The sequence below is a fragment of the Tupaia chinensis genome, unplaced genomic scaffold, assembly GCF_000334495.1.
Source record: "Tupaia chinensis unplaced genomic scaffold, TupChi_1.0 Scaffold000290_1, whole genome shotgun sequence".
Classification (NCBI taxonomy): Eukaryota; Metazoa; Chordata; class Mammalia; order Scandentia; family Tupaiidae; genus Tupaia; species Tupaia belangeri.
Window position 1 is genome coordinate 1,936,362 of NW_006159775.1, and position 12,805 is coordinate 1,949,166.

At 39.2% G+C, this 12,805-nt stretch overlaps 1 protein-coding gene across 27 annotated transcripts in view; it reads right to left on the reverse strand.

The window, feature by feature from the left end:
• DTNA (dystrobrevin alpha) overlaps positions 1-12,805 on the reverse strand; it is a 418,880-nt gene that overhangs the window by 27,529 nt on the left and 378,546 nt on the right. For 22 of the 27 annotated variants that reach the window (XM_027772649.1, XM_014588626.2, XM_006150549.3 and 19 more), the window contains 2 exons: positions 10,831-10,944; positions 3,716-3,812 (listed from right to left, as the gene is read on the reverse strand). In XM_027772649.1, coding sequence (XP_027628450.1) covers positions 3,716-3,812; positions 10,831-10,944 — 211 coding nt within the window. Of the gene's footprint in view, positions 1-643; positions 1,829-3,715; positions 3,813-10,830; positions 10,945-12,805 lie in introns of those variants that run through there. The other 5 variants (XM_014588630.2, XM_006150548.2, XM_006150547.2 and 2 more) reach the window with 1 other exon arrangement.

Sequence of the window (12,805 nt, forward strand, 5' to 3'; positions counted from 1 at the left end):
GCGGGAGCGGGGGGCCTTTTTGAAAAGAGGCTTGAGTATAAAAGCAAATAAATAAATGAGTAAAATGGGCAAATTGTCAACAGCTCCCAGACAATGCAGTGCTGACATCTGGGTGGTCCTGACTAATGACCCCCAGGATGCAGAAGCTCAGGAGGGTGAAGCGGCAGTGATACTGCACTGTCATAGCGTGGCTCTACACCTCTGCTTCCGGACTTCCTGGTCCATGGCAGCCTTTCTGAGATATGCTGCCTGGGAAATGGTAGGGAAGCAATCCCCCCCAGAAAATAGCTAAAGCGAGACTAATCCACCACAAACAATCCATTGCCCTCTCTCTCCACTGGGAGGAGTTAGAGTTGAGCCTTACTTCCTTTTTCTATGCACATAGCAAAAGACAGGAAAGAAAAGAGGCTGTTTGCAAAGAGACAAGTAGTGTAAGAAAGGTGTTTTCATCTACCATGATCTAAGTGTATTAGAAGCACAATAGCAATACCCCGTGTATGCAGTTAAGGGCGATCATACAGGCTGTAAATGTGTGTCCTTCACCCAAGAGGACTGTCTCATTAGAATTTGACTTCAGTAAAGTAATTTTTTTCCACAAGATACAAAATAATGTAATACATTGTCTTTATTTGTCTGACATTACAGATTGGTTTCACACTTTCCTTTTTTTTTTTTTTTGTTTTTACAGATCATGGGAATGAAGGGTAAAAATGTGTCCAGCATTTTGCAAACATTCTTTGTTACACACAAACACACACAATGAATAATAGAAAAGAGCATACAGAGGAATTAAAAGATGTGTTGAAATTGGACAGGCTGTGGTTCTCATTGATCCATGGAAATAATGTGAAAAAAATTTTAATAACGCTAGTGAGTGGGATTATGTCATACATAGCTGGGTACATGCATTTGAAATCAAAGCTGTGTTTGTTTTGTTTCTATTTAATTTTTTTTTCTTTTTTTTTTTCTGTTTGAGTATGCTGCTCCCTCTGCTGGCTTCTGTACCTGACCACAGGGTCAGACATGGCTTCAGTTTGGGCTATTAGTCACAATGCCTCTATTTCCAGACAAAAAATTATGTAGTGATCTTGTGAACTTCTAGAGCAGAGACGTTCTTAGAGATGAAAGAAAAGCTGAAAGTTATCTATTCTTTAGAGATTACTGTCAGCCAGCAGTAGGGATTCTGCTCTGGGGAAGAACCAAAAAGATGGGATGTGAGCAATTAGTTACTGAGTAGGGTCTTTTACATTTTGGCAATCAGTGGGAAACAGGACTTCTTAATGATGTGATGGAAAGAGACTTAATTGCCTGATCTTTACAGAAAGAGAGAGATTCCACACCCTTTCAATCAAATGGAAACTGAAGTGGATATTCATGGCAGGAGAGGATGCAGAGGTTCGCTTCTGTGTGCTGTTGGTTTGGAGATGACCTTAGCCTCAGTGGACCACTAGTGACTATGTATTATGAGAAAGGTCTGATCAGCAATCCTGAAAAGCATGACAGCTTTGATATCTACATCTCTGGGGATCTAGAAAGTTTCCAGCAAATGACAATTATGTTCCCTCTTGTAAAAGATGTCATATTTCTTCTTTTGAAGCCGATGGTAGCGATAGTTATCAAAAATGTTAAATTTCAGATATCTCAATTCAAGCACTACATTGAAAAGGAAGCAAATTAGTATGATTTTTTTTTCCTTTTTCCAAACTGAAGCATGAACATACATTAGAAGCAAAAGCAATGAGAAAATCGTCAGGACGGCAGGCCCCTCCACTGTTAGTTAAGACCTGCAGTAGGGGACATAACTTACTCCCTGCTTCAGTTCTTCTTCCTACAGAAAGATTGAATTAATAATAGTTAGGTTACCCAGGGTTCCAATCAGAGCATGTACACAGGGTGAAAGAATGCAAGATGGGGAGACATCAATACGACTTTGATGGCAGGTCCAGGCTCTGCCAACTCAGTGACCACAATTCCAAGTTTACTCAGGTCTTTGAGACCACAGACCTATCTCTCTCCTCCATTTGTCAACACAGTCTATCTCTCTGTCCTGTGTTTGCCTTGATATGGAGGCTGTGCTCAGGTTAGGTAGGCAGATACCAAGATGGTGGGTGGTAAAGGGACTCCTATCTCAAAGTGAACGTGTCACCTCTATGGTGACAGAAGCCATGAGAACATAAGAAGAAGACAGTTTTCAAAGCTTCCTGTCATTCAGTGAAGGGAAAGATGGGTTCAATCCTCTGCATTGAGGACCATTTGAAAAGGGAAGCAGAAAGATCTTCTGGCTCATCAAATGAAATGACAGAAACAGTGGCAGGTTATTAATGATCTAGTCCTGTCTTACCATAGACAGGGCAATAGGAACTGAGTTCTATACCTTACATGTCTCATAGAAAAATTAATTTTTCATTGACATAATAATTGTACACATTTGTGGGAGTACCATGTGGTGTTTTGGTATAAGAACACAATGTGTAATGATTAAATTAGGGTGATTAGTATTCTCATTATCTCAACAAAAAGTACATTTTGTGGAGTAAAGATAAACCATTCTCAACACTGATTGTTAAAGAGAACACTGATGACAGGAAAGCTGGCTAAGGAATCAAACGGAGTAAGGAAAACTAAAACACAAAAGAAACAAAAGAAATGGTACAACAGTAGTGCTTGGGACACAGGTTTCCAGAAATATTTGTTAAAGAAATAAAACAAAGAAGGAAAGAAAGAGATAAAGAAAGAAAAAAGCAAGTGAGAAAGGAAAGAAAAAGGAACAAAGAAGAAACGAAGAAGGAGGAAGGACAAATGAATAATAAATGATGGTATATCCAGGATGTAGGTGGTCCATGGGTGGAAAGTCAGGACACCCCATGTCACAGGGGAGCTGCCCCAGGGGCATTCCCTTTATCACTTTCCTATCAGAAATTTCATTTCCTGCCTCTGGCAAGTCACAATTCCAATCCAGGCTGGTTTATGCTTGGTTAGCCCAGGCAGGGTGATCACACAGCGCTGACACTTCTACTGAGCAGACTGTGGACATGTGGCTATACTTTGTCTGCTTTTGACTTGCAATATAATTTAGCGTGTACTGAAGAAAGGAATTTTTTAAAAATCGAAATGCCCCTTCCCAATAAGAAAAATAGATTATGGCAGTCTATAGAAGACTTCTATAGATCATTTTATTAAACACTCTACCTCCAGATGAGTAAGGAGACATTCTCATTTATGGTTTGCGTTTGAGAACTCTAGAAATCATGTGACTAGTTGCTAAAGCCACACAGATGAATAAAATATTTTACTGAAATCAACAAAGGCACTAATAAAAACAGAATCATCAAAATTATTTAATGACTACTCCTTAATTTTCTGAATTAGGTCTTAGTCTCTGTTTGATTTAATCAGAATTTCTGGAAGCTAAAAATTTTTCTAAATAAATAGTTTTATTACTTCTAAGGACAAAAATCAGCCAAGAGGTTGCCCCATAAAGGCCCTCAGCAATCAAGTTCCAGAAAATGGGTAAGGAAGAACTCTACAGCTGACTGCTACCATTTCATGTGTAAAAGGAAAGGTTCTATAGCTGAGCTTTAAAAACATTTTGGGGAAATATATGTAGCAATTGGAAAAAACCACTGCACATTTGGTGCATATTTTCTTTCTTTCTTTCTTTCTTTTTTTTTTTTATACAAATGCCATGTAATCTGTCTTACTTGAAGTGTCTTACCTTTAGTAGCTTCATGAGCCCTTCTAACTGGACCATTAGCTCTCTCCGGCTCTCCTGGAGAGCAGACATTCTTTGTTCCAGCTCATCCTTGCGCTGTCTAAGAAAGAAGCAGTTGTTATCAGAATCAGCATTTAACTCACTGAGCTAATCACGTTTTCCATTCTTGTGGGACTAGTGCACTATCAGAAAAAGGGTTTTTGACATGGTTACGATGTAGCGAATTGTCATCTAGTAAATGAATTATTAGAGTTTGAGATGCATTTTTTGAGAGATTTTTGCTATAGGGTGCATGCACTCCCCAGAAAGACAGTGAGAGACAGAGAGACACAAAGTGAGGACCCCCCCCCCACCAGGGGGCGGGGATGACCACACTGCAGTCCCTTCTCCTCTATTCTCATCTCCATTCTTGAGATCTTGGGCACGCACGCATACGCACCCAGTGTTAGTTTAAGCCACTGGGTCTGGGACTTGAACCATAGTCGACTACATGGGAGTCCAATGACATAGTCATTACACCAACTACTGGTCCCTGAGGTGCATTTTTATTTGTTAAAAGTCACACTAGACAGGGAACCAACAGATGGCGTAATGGTTACGTTGCTAGACTGCCACATAGTTGACTGTGACTTGAGTCCCAGACCTGGTGACTTAAAACTCACAGGTGTGTGTGTGTATGTGCCCAAAATCCTGAGAGGAGAATGGAGGAGAAGGGATTGCAGTGTGACCATCCCCCCTGGTGGGTGATATCTCACTTTCTGTCTCTCTGGTGAGCACATCCACCCTATAGCAAAAATCTCTCTCTCTCTTTTTTTTTTTTTTTTGCTATAGGGGGCGTGTGCTCGCCAGACAGAAAGAGACAGAGACAGAAAGCGAGAAATCATCCCCCAGGGGGGATGGCCATGCTGCAATCCCTTCTCTTCCATTCTTCTCTAGGGATCTTGGGCATGCATGCACATGTTTCTGGCATGAGTTTTAAGCCACTGGGTCCGGGACTCAAACCGCGGTCAACTACATGGTAGTCCAGCGACATAGCCATTATGCTAACTGCTGGTCCCACAAAAATCTCTTAAAAAAAAGTCACTCTGGACTTAAACAGAATTAAAATCCTTTCAGACATTTCTGCCCTTCCACCTTGAATTAATTAGCCATCTAAACATGTATTTCGAAGTCCTTACTACATAGTAGGCCTTGTACTGTGCCATTGAGTTTCCTAGAGACAATAAACAAAAACCAAATTGTCACTGGAAAACATGAATCCTACAGACCTCCTGATCCAAGGACCCTTTGGTAAAATCACAGGAAATACCAATTGCCTTAGTATTTGGAAATCTGATTTAATAAGTATATTTGTGATCTCTTCCATCCTCAGCAGCTAATATGTTGCCTTTCAGAGGCGAAACATTAATGGTATATAGATACAGCCAACCTAGCTTATTTGCTTTGGGTTTGGTTTCAAAAAGTGAATTTAGAATAAATTGTTCTACAATTGAAACTGACATACACAGTTTGTATTTATTTATTTTGCAGACCTTTTATTAAATTGTCAACAGGAATGGAAACTCAGGATCATTTATATCATTTATGTTGACACTATGAAGTACCAAAAATACCTATAATGAGGGAAAGAAATGAAACGGTATGGAGAGGAATATTAATAGTTCACACTTCTGAAGCATATATACAATTTCAAATCAATCTCAAACCCATTATTTAATGATCATTATTGAATAAGTAATATGAACAATTTCCCCTTTGCCTCAAAGGCTTCTGTTTTAAGTTTGACATATTAGTAACTTATATTATAAAAATGTGTAGTTGTTTTAAAATGCATATATTAATGTATGAATGAATATAGATCATCTCAATGGCATATGCAACATATTGAGTGGATCTGAAGAAATGACTCGAATCAAAATCCAACAATATAAAAATGTCACCATGAATTAGGTCACTTCCTCACCCAATTGAAAGACATTTTGTGGGAGAATAAGTTAAGGATATAAATGAGACATTTTAAAATTTACTTTCATGTAAGCTTTTTCACTAATGAATTACAAATTTAAAATTCATAAACGTTTTTGATGCGTTTTTGGAAATATTTGTATTTTTAGTTGTTATTGCCACTTATGGTTTACTCCTAAAGCAATCTTTCTTTGATTTCCTTTGTAATTGTTTTCTTTTAGAATCCAGAGCATGAGAGCATCATAATTTTACAGGCTTTAAGGGTATCTTATTTTAGTCTTTGTCTTCCTGGGCTGGTGCCTTCTAATTTGGAAAGCCTTGTTCCATTCAGAAATATGCATCAATAAGAAGTCCATTTGCTGCTTTTCTTTGTCTGCACATGGTTTTCAAGTACACCTAGGGTAGCCTTGGCACAGTAGATGGTGTTTCTTATTTACTTCTAGTTCTTCTTTTTTAGTTTTTTTTTTCTTTTAAAGAAAAACAAAAGACAAAAACTGGACAGAGTCTTGTTAAGTTGTGATCTTCAGCCTCCCAAGTAACTGGGAGTACAGGTGCATAACACCATACTGGCTTTCAGGGTAGGCTGAAATTAAGCCTAGGCTTCCATTGTGACCTCAATCTGCTGAGTAGCAGTATCTACCAGCGTGCACTATTGTAGTTGGGCCCCTCATTCTCTTCTTGATACTGCTTTAATTTTTGCCTTTCAGACACAGAAATACTCCAGGAAGAAGGTTAAAGCAAAACTCCTGAACTGTAGGTAAGAAATACTATAAGAAAGGGGCCAAATGGTAGCACAGTGGTAAACAGGGTGCTCTGTGAGGCTGACCCAGAGGCAAGGTTCTCGTTATGCACTTGGAGACCTTCCTGAGTACGCTGGATATGCATGTACCCATGATCCAGGACTAGTTGAAGCTGAAGCTGGGAGTGGATCATTGTATATTAGATAATCACATATACCCGTATTAACTTTCTGAATTTGAAGATGGTATCGTAGCTACATAAATTTTTTTTCCTTAGAAAACAGAATTCTTAGGGATGAAAGGTAATAAAGTCTGCAACTTTTATTTAACCTCTGTGAATCTTGTTTTCCTTTTCTATAAAAGAAGTATAATACTAGTGTTTATATCCCGGGTTTGTTATAACAATGATATGGGACAGTGTATTCAGAATTTAGAGCATATGAAATATCGGATTAGCACATAGAAATGCCTATCATATAGCTACATCTAGGCTGCAAACTTGGCTTTTAGTTTCCAGTGACTATAGTAAAAAGGAAACAATCATTTAGAAAGATCACAGAACATTTTAAGACAAAAATAAGATTATGTGTTCATGAAAAGCCAAGCTTTGCTCTCTTCTCTCCCTTCTCTGCCCCTCCTACAGAAAGAAATTTCTCATTTGCTCTTGTGGTGGTTAATTCGCTGGACTACCAAATAGTCAAAAGCAGTTTGAGTCTCGGACAGGGTGGCTTGAAACTCACACTGGGCATATGTACTAGCGTACCGAAAATCTCAAGAGAAGAATGAAGGAGAAGGCATTGCTGTATGACCATCCCCCCAGGGGGGATGATTTCTCACTTTCCTTCTCTCTGTTTATCTCCTGGGAGCACATGTGCCCTATAATAAAAAACAAAAACCAAACAAACTTGGTAAGGATGTAAAGGAGAAGACCTCTATGAAAGCTACAAGGAGTCCTGCATCCGCTCTGCATGGCCATTCCTCACTATGATCTAAGGCCAAAGTAAATACAAGTGGCCATTGTTATGGAGCTCTTTAAAGTCTGAAAAGCCAATAGAGTAAAATTTAGAATACCCAGAACAGGGTTTCTTATAGGTATCTGTGAATCCCCAAATTGAGAAAATGCTTAGTAGAGTAAGTGGTTTATAAGTGTCCAGAGAAATGGAAATCCCCTTAAAGGGGGAGTATTTCTTCTTCTAGGCAGAAGAAACGTGTAGAATATGATGGCAGGTAAGCAAAGCAGCCTGAATTTAGGCTTCTTAGGTCTCAGGTTTCAGCGTGGGCTACTAGTTGACAGTAAGGACCAATAGTGTAGACATCCCCAGCACATTTAGACTTCTTAGGATACTTTAAGGCTCATTTGGGGTTATGGCATACTAGCAAGTCAGGGCCAGCAGGATAGTTAGAATTATTAGTCTGTTCTAAGATGATGATGTCAAGGAGGGAAAAAGTATCACTTGAACCATGCATCATCAGTGTTCTAGGCACATCTAGATGATCTCTCAGACTGTATCATTCAAAGGAAGCTAAGACTTCCAAAAGCAAAAGCTAAATTGGGAAACTGATAAAAATGCTTGTGAAAAATTCCTAGTGTTCACCCCACCAAGACAGAATGAGATGGAAAGAATATTCAGGCAGAGACAAGGTACCATGATGTGTACATGAATACTCTGTTGGTAAGTCGAGTATTCAGTTACATTTCTGAGTATCTTAGAATACTTCACTTTCAACTTGTGAACTGGCAGGGCCTACAGCGTTCATCTAGAAAATGATACTTTCAAGTAGGCATTTGCTTTTTTTTTTTAGAGAGTGATTTTGTTAAGGGTTCGTGTGCTCACTAGAGAGACAGAGACAGAGAGAGTGAGAAATCAGCTCCCAGGGGGATGGCCATGCTGCAATCTCTTCCTGGGATTCTGGGCATACATGCACACATGCCTGGCATGAGTTTCAAGCTGCCAGGTCCCGGTTCAGGACTTGGATCATGGTCGGCCATGTTGGAGTCCAGCACCTTAACCACTATGCCACCTGCTGACCTTCAGGCATTCATGTTTAAATGCCTTTGATGAGAATGATAATATGAAATGCTATCTTTTCCTTCTTTCCATTGTTACCTTTTCCATACAATAGATAAGTACAATAGAATGTGCAAGGATATCTAATGTCTCTCTGCAGGTAGATCTGGAAATCATTCAGATTAAAAAGAATTTTTATTTACTCCTAGATTATTTTGTTATTCAAATATATGAAGTGATCTTTTCATGTCAAATAGCACCTATAAGCTGTAGGTTCTACAGATCTCTTTTTCACAAGTCAAGCCTTGATAGTCTGCTTCTCCATCCAGTGCCTGGATCTGAGGAAAAGTCACTAGATTACAGCTGGAGAGTGGACAGGGCCTAAGGCCTAGGCCGACTGGATGCAGTGCTCAGATGTTAACATGCTTGAATAGCAGGGCTAGAGTGGAACTCCCTCAAACACCCATGACCACAATCAATAGGGACTTGGTAAAATCTGAACAAAGTTGTGGTTGGCAGGTGGCCTTTTGGTTAAGGTGTTAGATTCCCACATGGCCATCCACATATCTGAGTCCCAGACTTGGCGGCTTACTTTCTCACTCCCCCTCTCTCTCTCTTGTGAATACATGTGCCCTATAGCAAATTAATAATAATAATAATACAATTAAAAAAATTCTTTAAAAAACAAATCTAAACAAAGTCATACAAAACCTGTTCAATTTAGTATCTTTGAATGGAGGATGGAAATGACCCTAATTTTGGAAAGCATCTCTGAGAAGAGGCATCTGTACTGACTATAAAAAGTATGACTTGGAGTAATAGATACACCTGGAATGCACTTGGCACCCAAATTGAAAGATGAAAAGAATGTAATACTTGCTAGCTAAAAGTGCCACGTGAAAGATCAGCATGACATTTCTATGAGGGAATGTCTTTGAATTTATTTTTATGTTGTTTGTTGTACAAGTACATTTGAGTACCTGCCACATTCAAGGCATGGTACTCATCCAGTCTGATGAGGAGCCAACCTCTACGACTCACATTTGATAGCCTGAGTTGAAGCAGACCCTACAGCTCTTATGAAGCACATCACTCTACAGCTTTCTGACTCTGAAAAGTGCGCTAAAATTCAGAGGTTGAATCAGATGACCCCCCTATGGTCCCTTCCAACTCAAATATTTTATGATGACAGACTAGACAGGAACAGGCTTTTTCATTCATTTGCAGATCAAGAAAGTATAAGGTCTATTTTTAAAGATTTGTTTCTAAAGCTTTTATATCAAGATTTAGAGAAAATTGCTTAATTTTATGGGTTACATTTTGAATTAAAAAATCTGTGATATTTACTAAGCTGCTTATAAATTTTTTCTTGACCATTTGTAATATAAACACATTGATAAATTGATAATAGTACAAATGACTAAAAAGTGCTAAGTTCTTTTTTTTTTTTTTTTTTTTTGTGTAAGACTTTGTTCCTGATCTGAAAAACACTCAGATTTCCTTCAGATTATACAGGAAAGTGTGACACAGAAAGAAAAACAACAACAACAACAACCAAAATCCCCCATACTTTCTGTGTCAAATAAAATAATAAAATATAAATGGGCTTCTTCCTAAGTCCCTCATATCTCAGCAGTTAATTGCATACTAATAAAAACCAAGCAAATGTCAGCTGCTCTGGTGGCTAAGGATCGTTTTGTGGCTAGAATTTGTAAAAGATCATACACATTTACAGTCATATCTATGTATCCACAGGAGATTGGTTCTAGAACATCCATTCCCATTCCCAAGGAGACAAAATCTGAGAATGTGCAAGTCTCTTCTGTAAAATGATATAGTATTTACATATAACCTATACACATGCTTTCTTATACTTTAAATCATCCCTAAAGTACTTACTTGTAAGTAATCTTAGCAACAGATATAAGTGAAAAAGAAAAATACATAAATAAATGTATTCAGCATCTCTCTCACTCTCTTTTGAAAGGCTTTTGCCATAGGTCACATGTGCTTGCTAGGGAGAGAGATAGAGAATGAGACAGTGAGAGGGAAAGTGCAGCCCTCGGAGGGGATGGCCACACTGTAATCCCTTCTTCTTCTATTCGCCTTCTGATATTTTAGGCATGTGTACACTTGTACCCAGCAAAATTGACTGATTTTCAAGCCACCAGGTCCAGGACTCCAACTGTGTTTAGTTATGTGGGAGTCCAAAGCTTTAACCACCATACCACCTGCTGGCCTCCTTCAGCATCTCTTATTAAGGGAGCCCATTTGATAACTCTTTCTTCCCCCATTTTATAACAATTGCTATGACCCGGCTGTGTCTACAGTTGGTTGAACCCCAGTCATGGATGCGGAGGGCTGACTATATAAGCCCTGAGGTGACTAGGATGCCTGCTCTTACCTGAGGAGCCGGAGTTCTGCCAGTAGGGTGGGATTCTGCTGTGCCTTCTCTGGTGTGGGCTGAGAAGCTTGTTCATGCTCTAGCCTCAGTCTCTGAATCTCCTGTAAGATTTCTCTTGGGAGAGAGGAGGCAGATGAGAAACCAAAGTCAGTTAACTTCTTGGATACTAACATCTGAGTAGAACTGGACCACCAGAACAAAGAGCGAGGAGATGTGTCATCCTATGTTTAGGAGCAGAACAGACCTTCCCTACTCAACAGACTCACTTGTATGAGGCTTTGGTCATAGCTAGTTGGGGGCTGTGGGTGCAGGGTGCACTAACTTCATGGCCAGTGTATCCAGACCATGCAGGTTTGGCAGTGCATTCATTGTTGAGTGCTATCACCAGGTCCCAGTAATCTCTCCAGTAAGTAATATAATGCTGAGGTAATGTGTTCAGCTTAGAAGAGTGCACTGCTTAGGAGACAAAAATGTATCTTTCTACTATTTATGATAGCACTCTGACACCAGAAAGTACCCGAAACTGCAAAGTAAAGGTGCTTGGAGGGAAAAATAAGGATAAAGGATGTTCATTTTACAAAATTAAATGACTTCATTCTCTCACCAAGAAAGAATCTTCTCACTGAATTTATCTGTGGAGTCCCCAGTAAGGCAAAATTCTTTCTTTCTTCTTAACACTTTCGGCCTTAACAATGGCTTTCAATGAGGGTAGCTTTAGGAGGAAAGTGCTTTTAAAAGGATTCTCTGTAATTGAGTCTGTGACATGGAGTGCTATTGGTGTGACCTCTGTCAGGGGGTGAGATGTGTCAGTCTATTATTGATGTTGGAGCCTGGGCTTCCCTGCATTTGGTGAACATTAGGCTGGTTATAAAGGATAGACAACCTCTATGAGGCAAATTATCCTTAAGCGAGTCAGAAGCTATTAAACAAGGTTACAAGTCACATATTCTTGGGGGTTGGAGGTGTTAGACTGCTACTCAACAAAATGCACAAGAGCCAGTAAGAAAGAACAAAGCACTGAGAATGGAAAGTGAAATTGGCCTACGAGCTGGATGGCTGTCACTTTACGAGGCTGATATGACTACCTACTTCACAAACTTATAGAAACAGGAGGCTAGTTACCCATGAGTCATTACTACCAACCCAAGTACAGTGAAAAGGTTGGAGTATGTTCGTTGGTTTTCAACTTTATTTATTTACTTATTTATTTGTTTCTATTGGTGCTCCATGGTAGAAGTCTTTCTTTAAAGAAATCTTCCATGGAAACCCAATGTGTCATACTGTTGATAGGAAGCACTCTGGTTAAAGAAAGGGTAGGAGGTTCTTGTACCACTAGTCCTGCCTCCTCCTGTTTCAGGTATGTCTGCAGAAGACCCTGGATCCCATAGAGCTCAGCCCAAAAAATCAGTGAAGTAGGATGTCTGAGATTTCTTCCAGGGCTAATATCTTGGTCTTTTATGACTAGAACCACTAGTTCTGCCTGTTGGTTCTAAAGGCAGAACCATAACAGAGTCATTTAGCCTGAAAACAAAGAGAATAGAAGATGCATACCTTGAATGATTAGTCTGTACACAGGAATGGTGCTGTCTTATTGAACCTTATTTTATTTAATCCTACCACAGTTTCATCTTATATAGGTATTATTATTATCCTGGTCTCATGAATGAGGAAATCAAGACACAGACCAGTTAAAAGATTTGCTCATGATCAGTAACAAGTAGGTAGTAGAGGTGATTTGAACCTTGAGTGGCTACCTGTAAAGTCTATATTTATCAGATTGCCTCCATCTTTTGGTTCTTGCTTTGACAGGTCTAGCCTAGGCAGGCAGTGACTTAGACAATGTAGTTTGAAGATTCCTATTACTCCTCATACCAACCCCAACTCTCAAAGAGTGCTGTAAAAAAAGCATTATTTGCTTTTTCTAAAAAGTTATTTACTTTATTTATTATTATTTTTTAACTCAGCCATAGAGAGA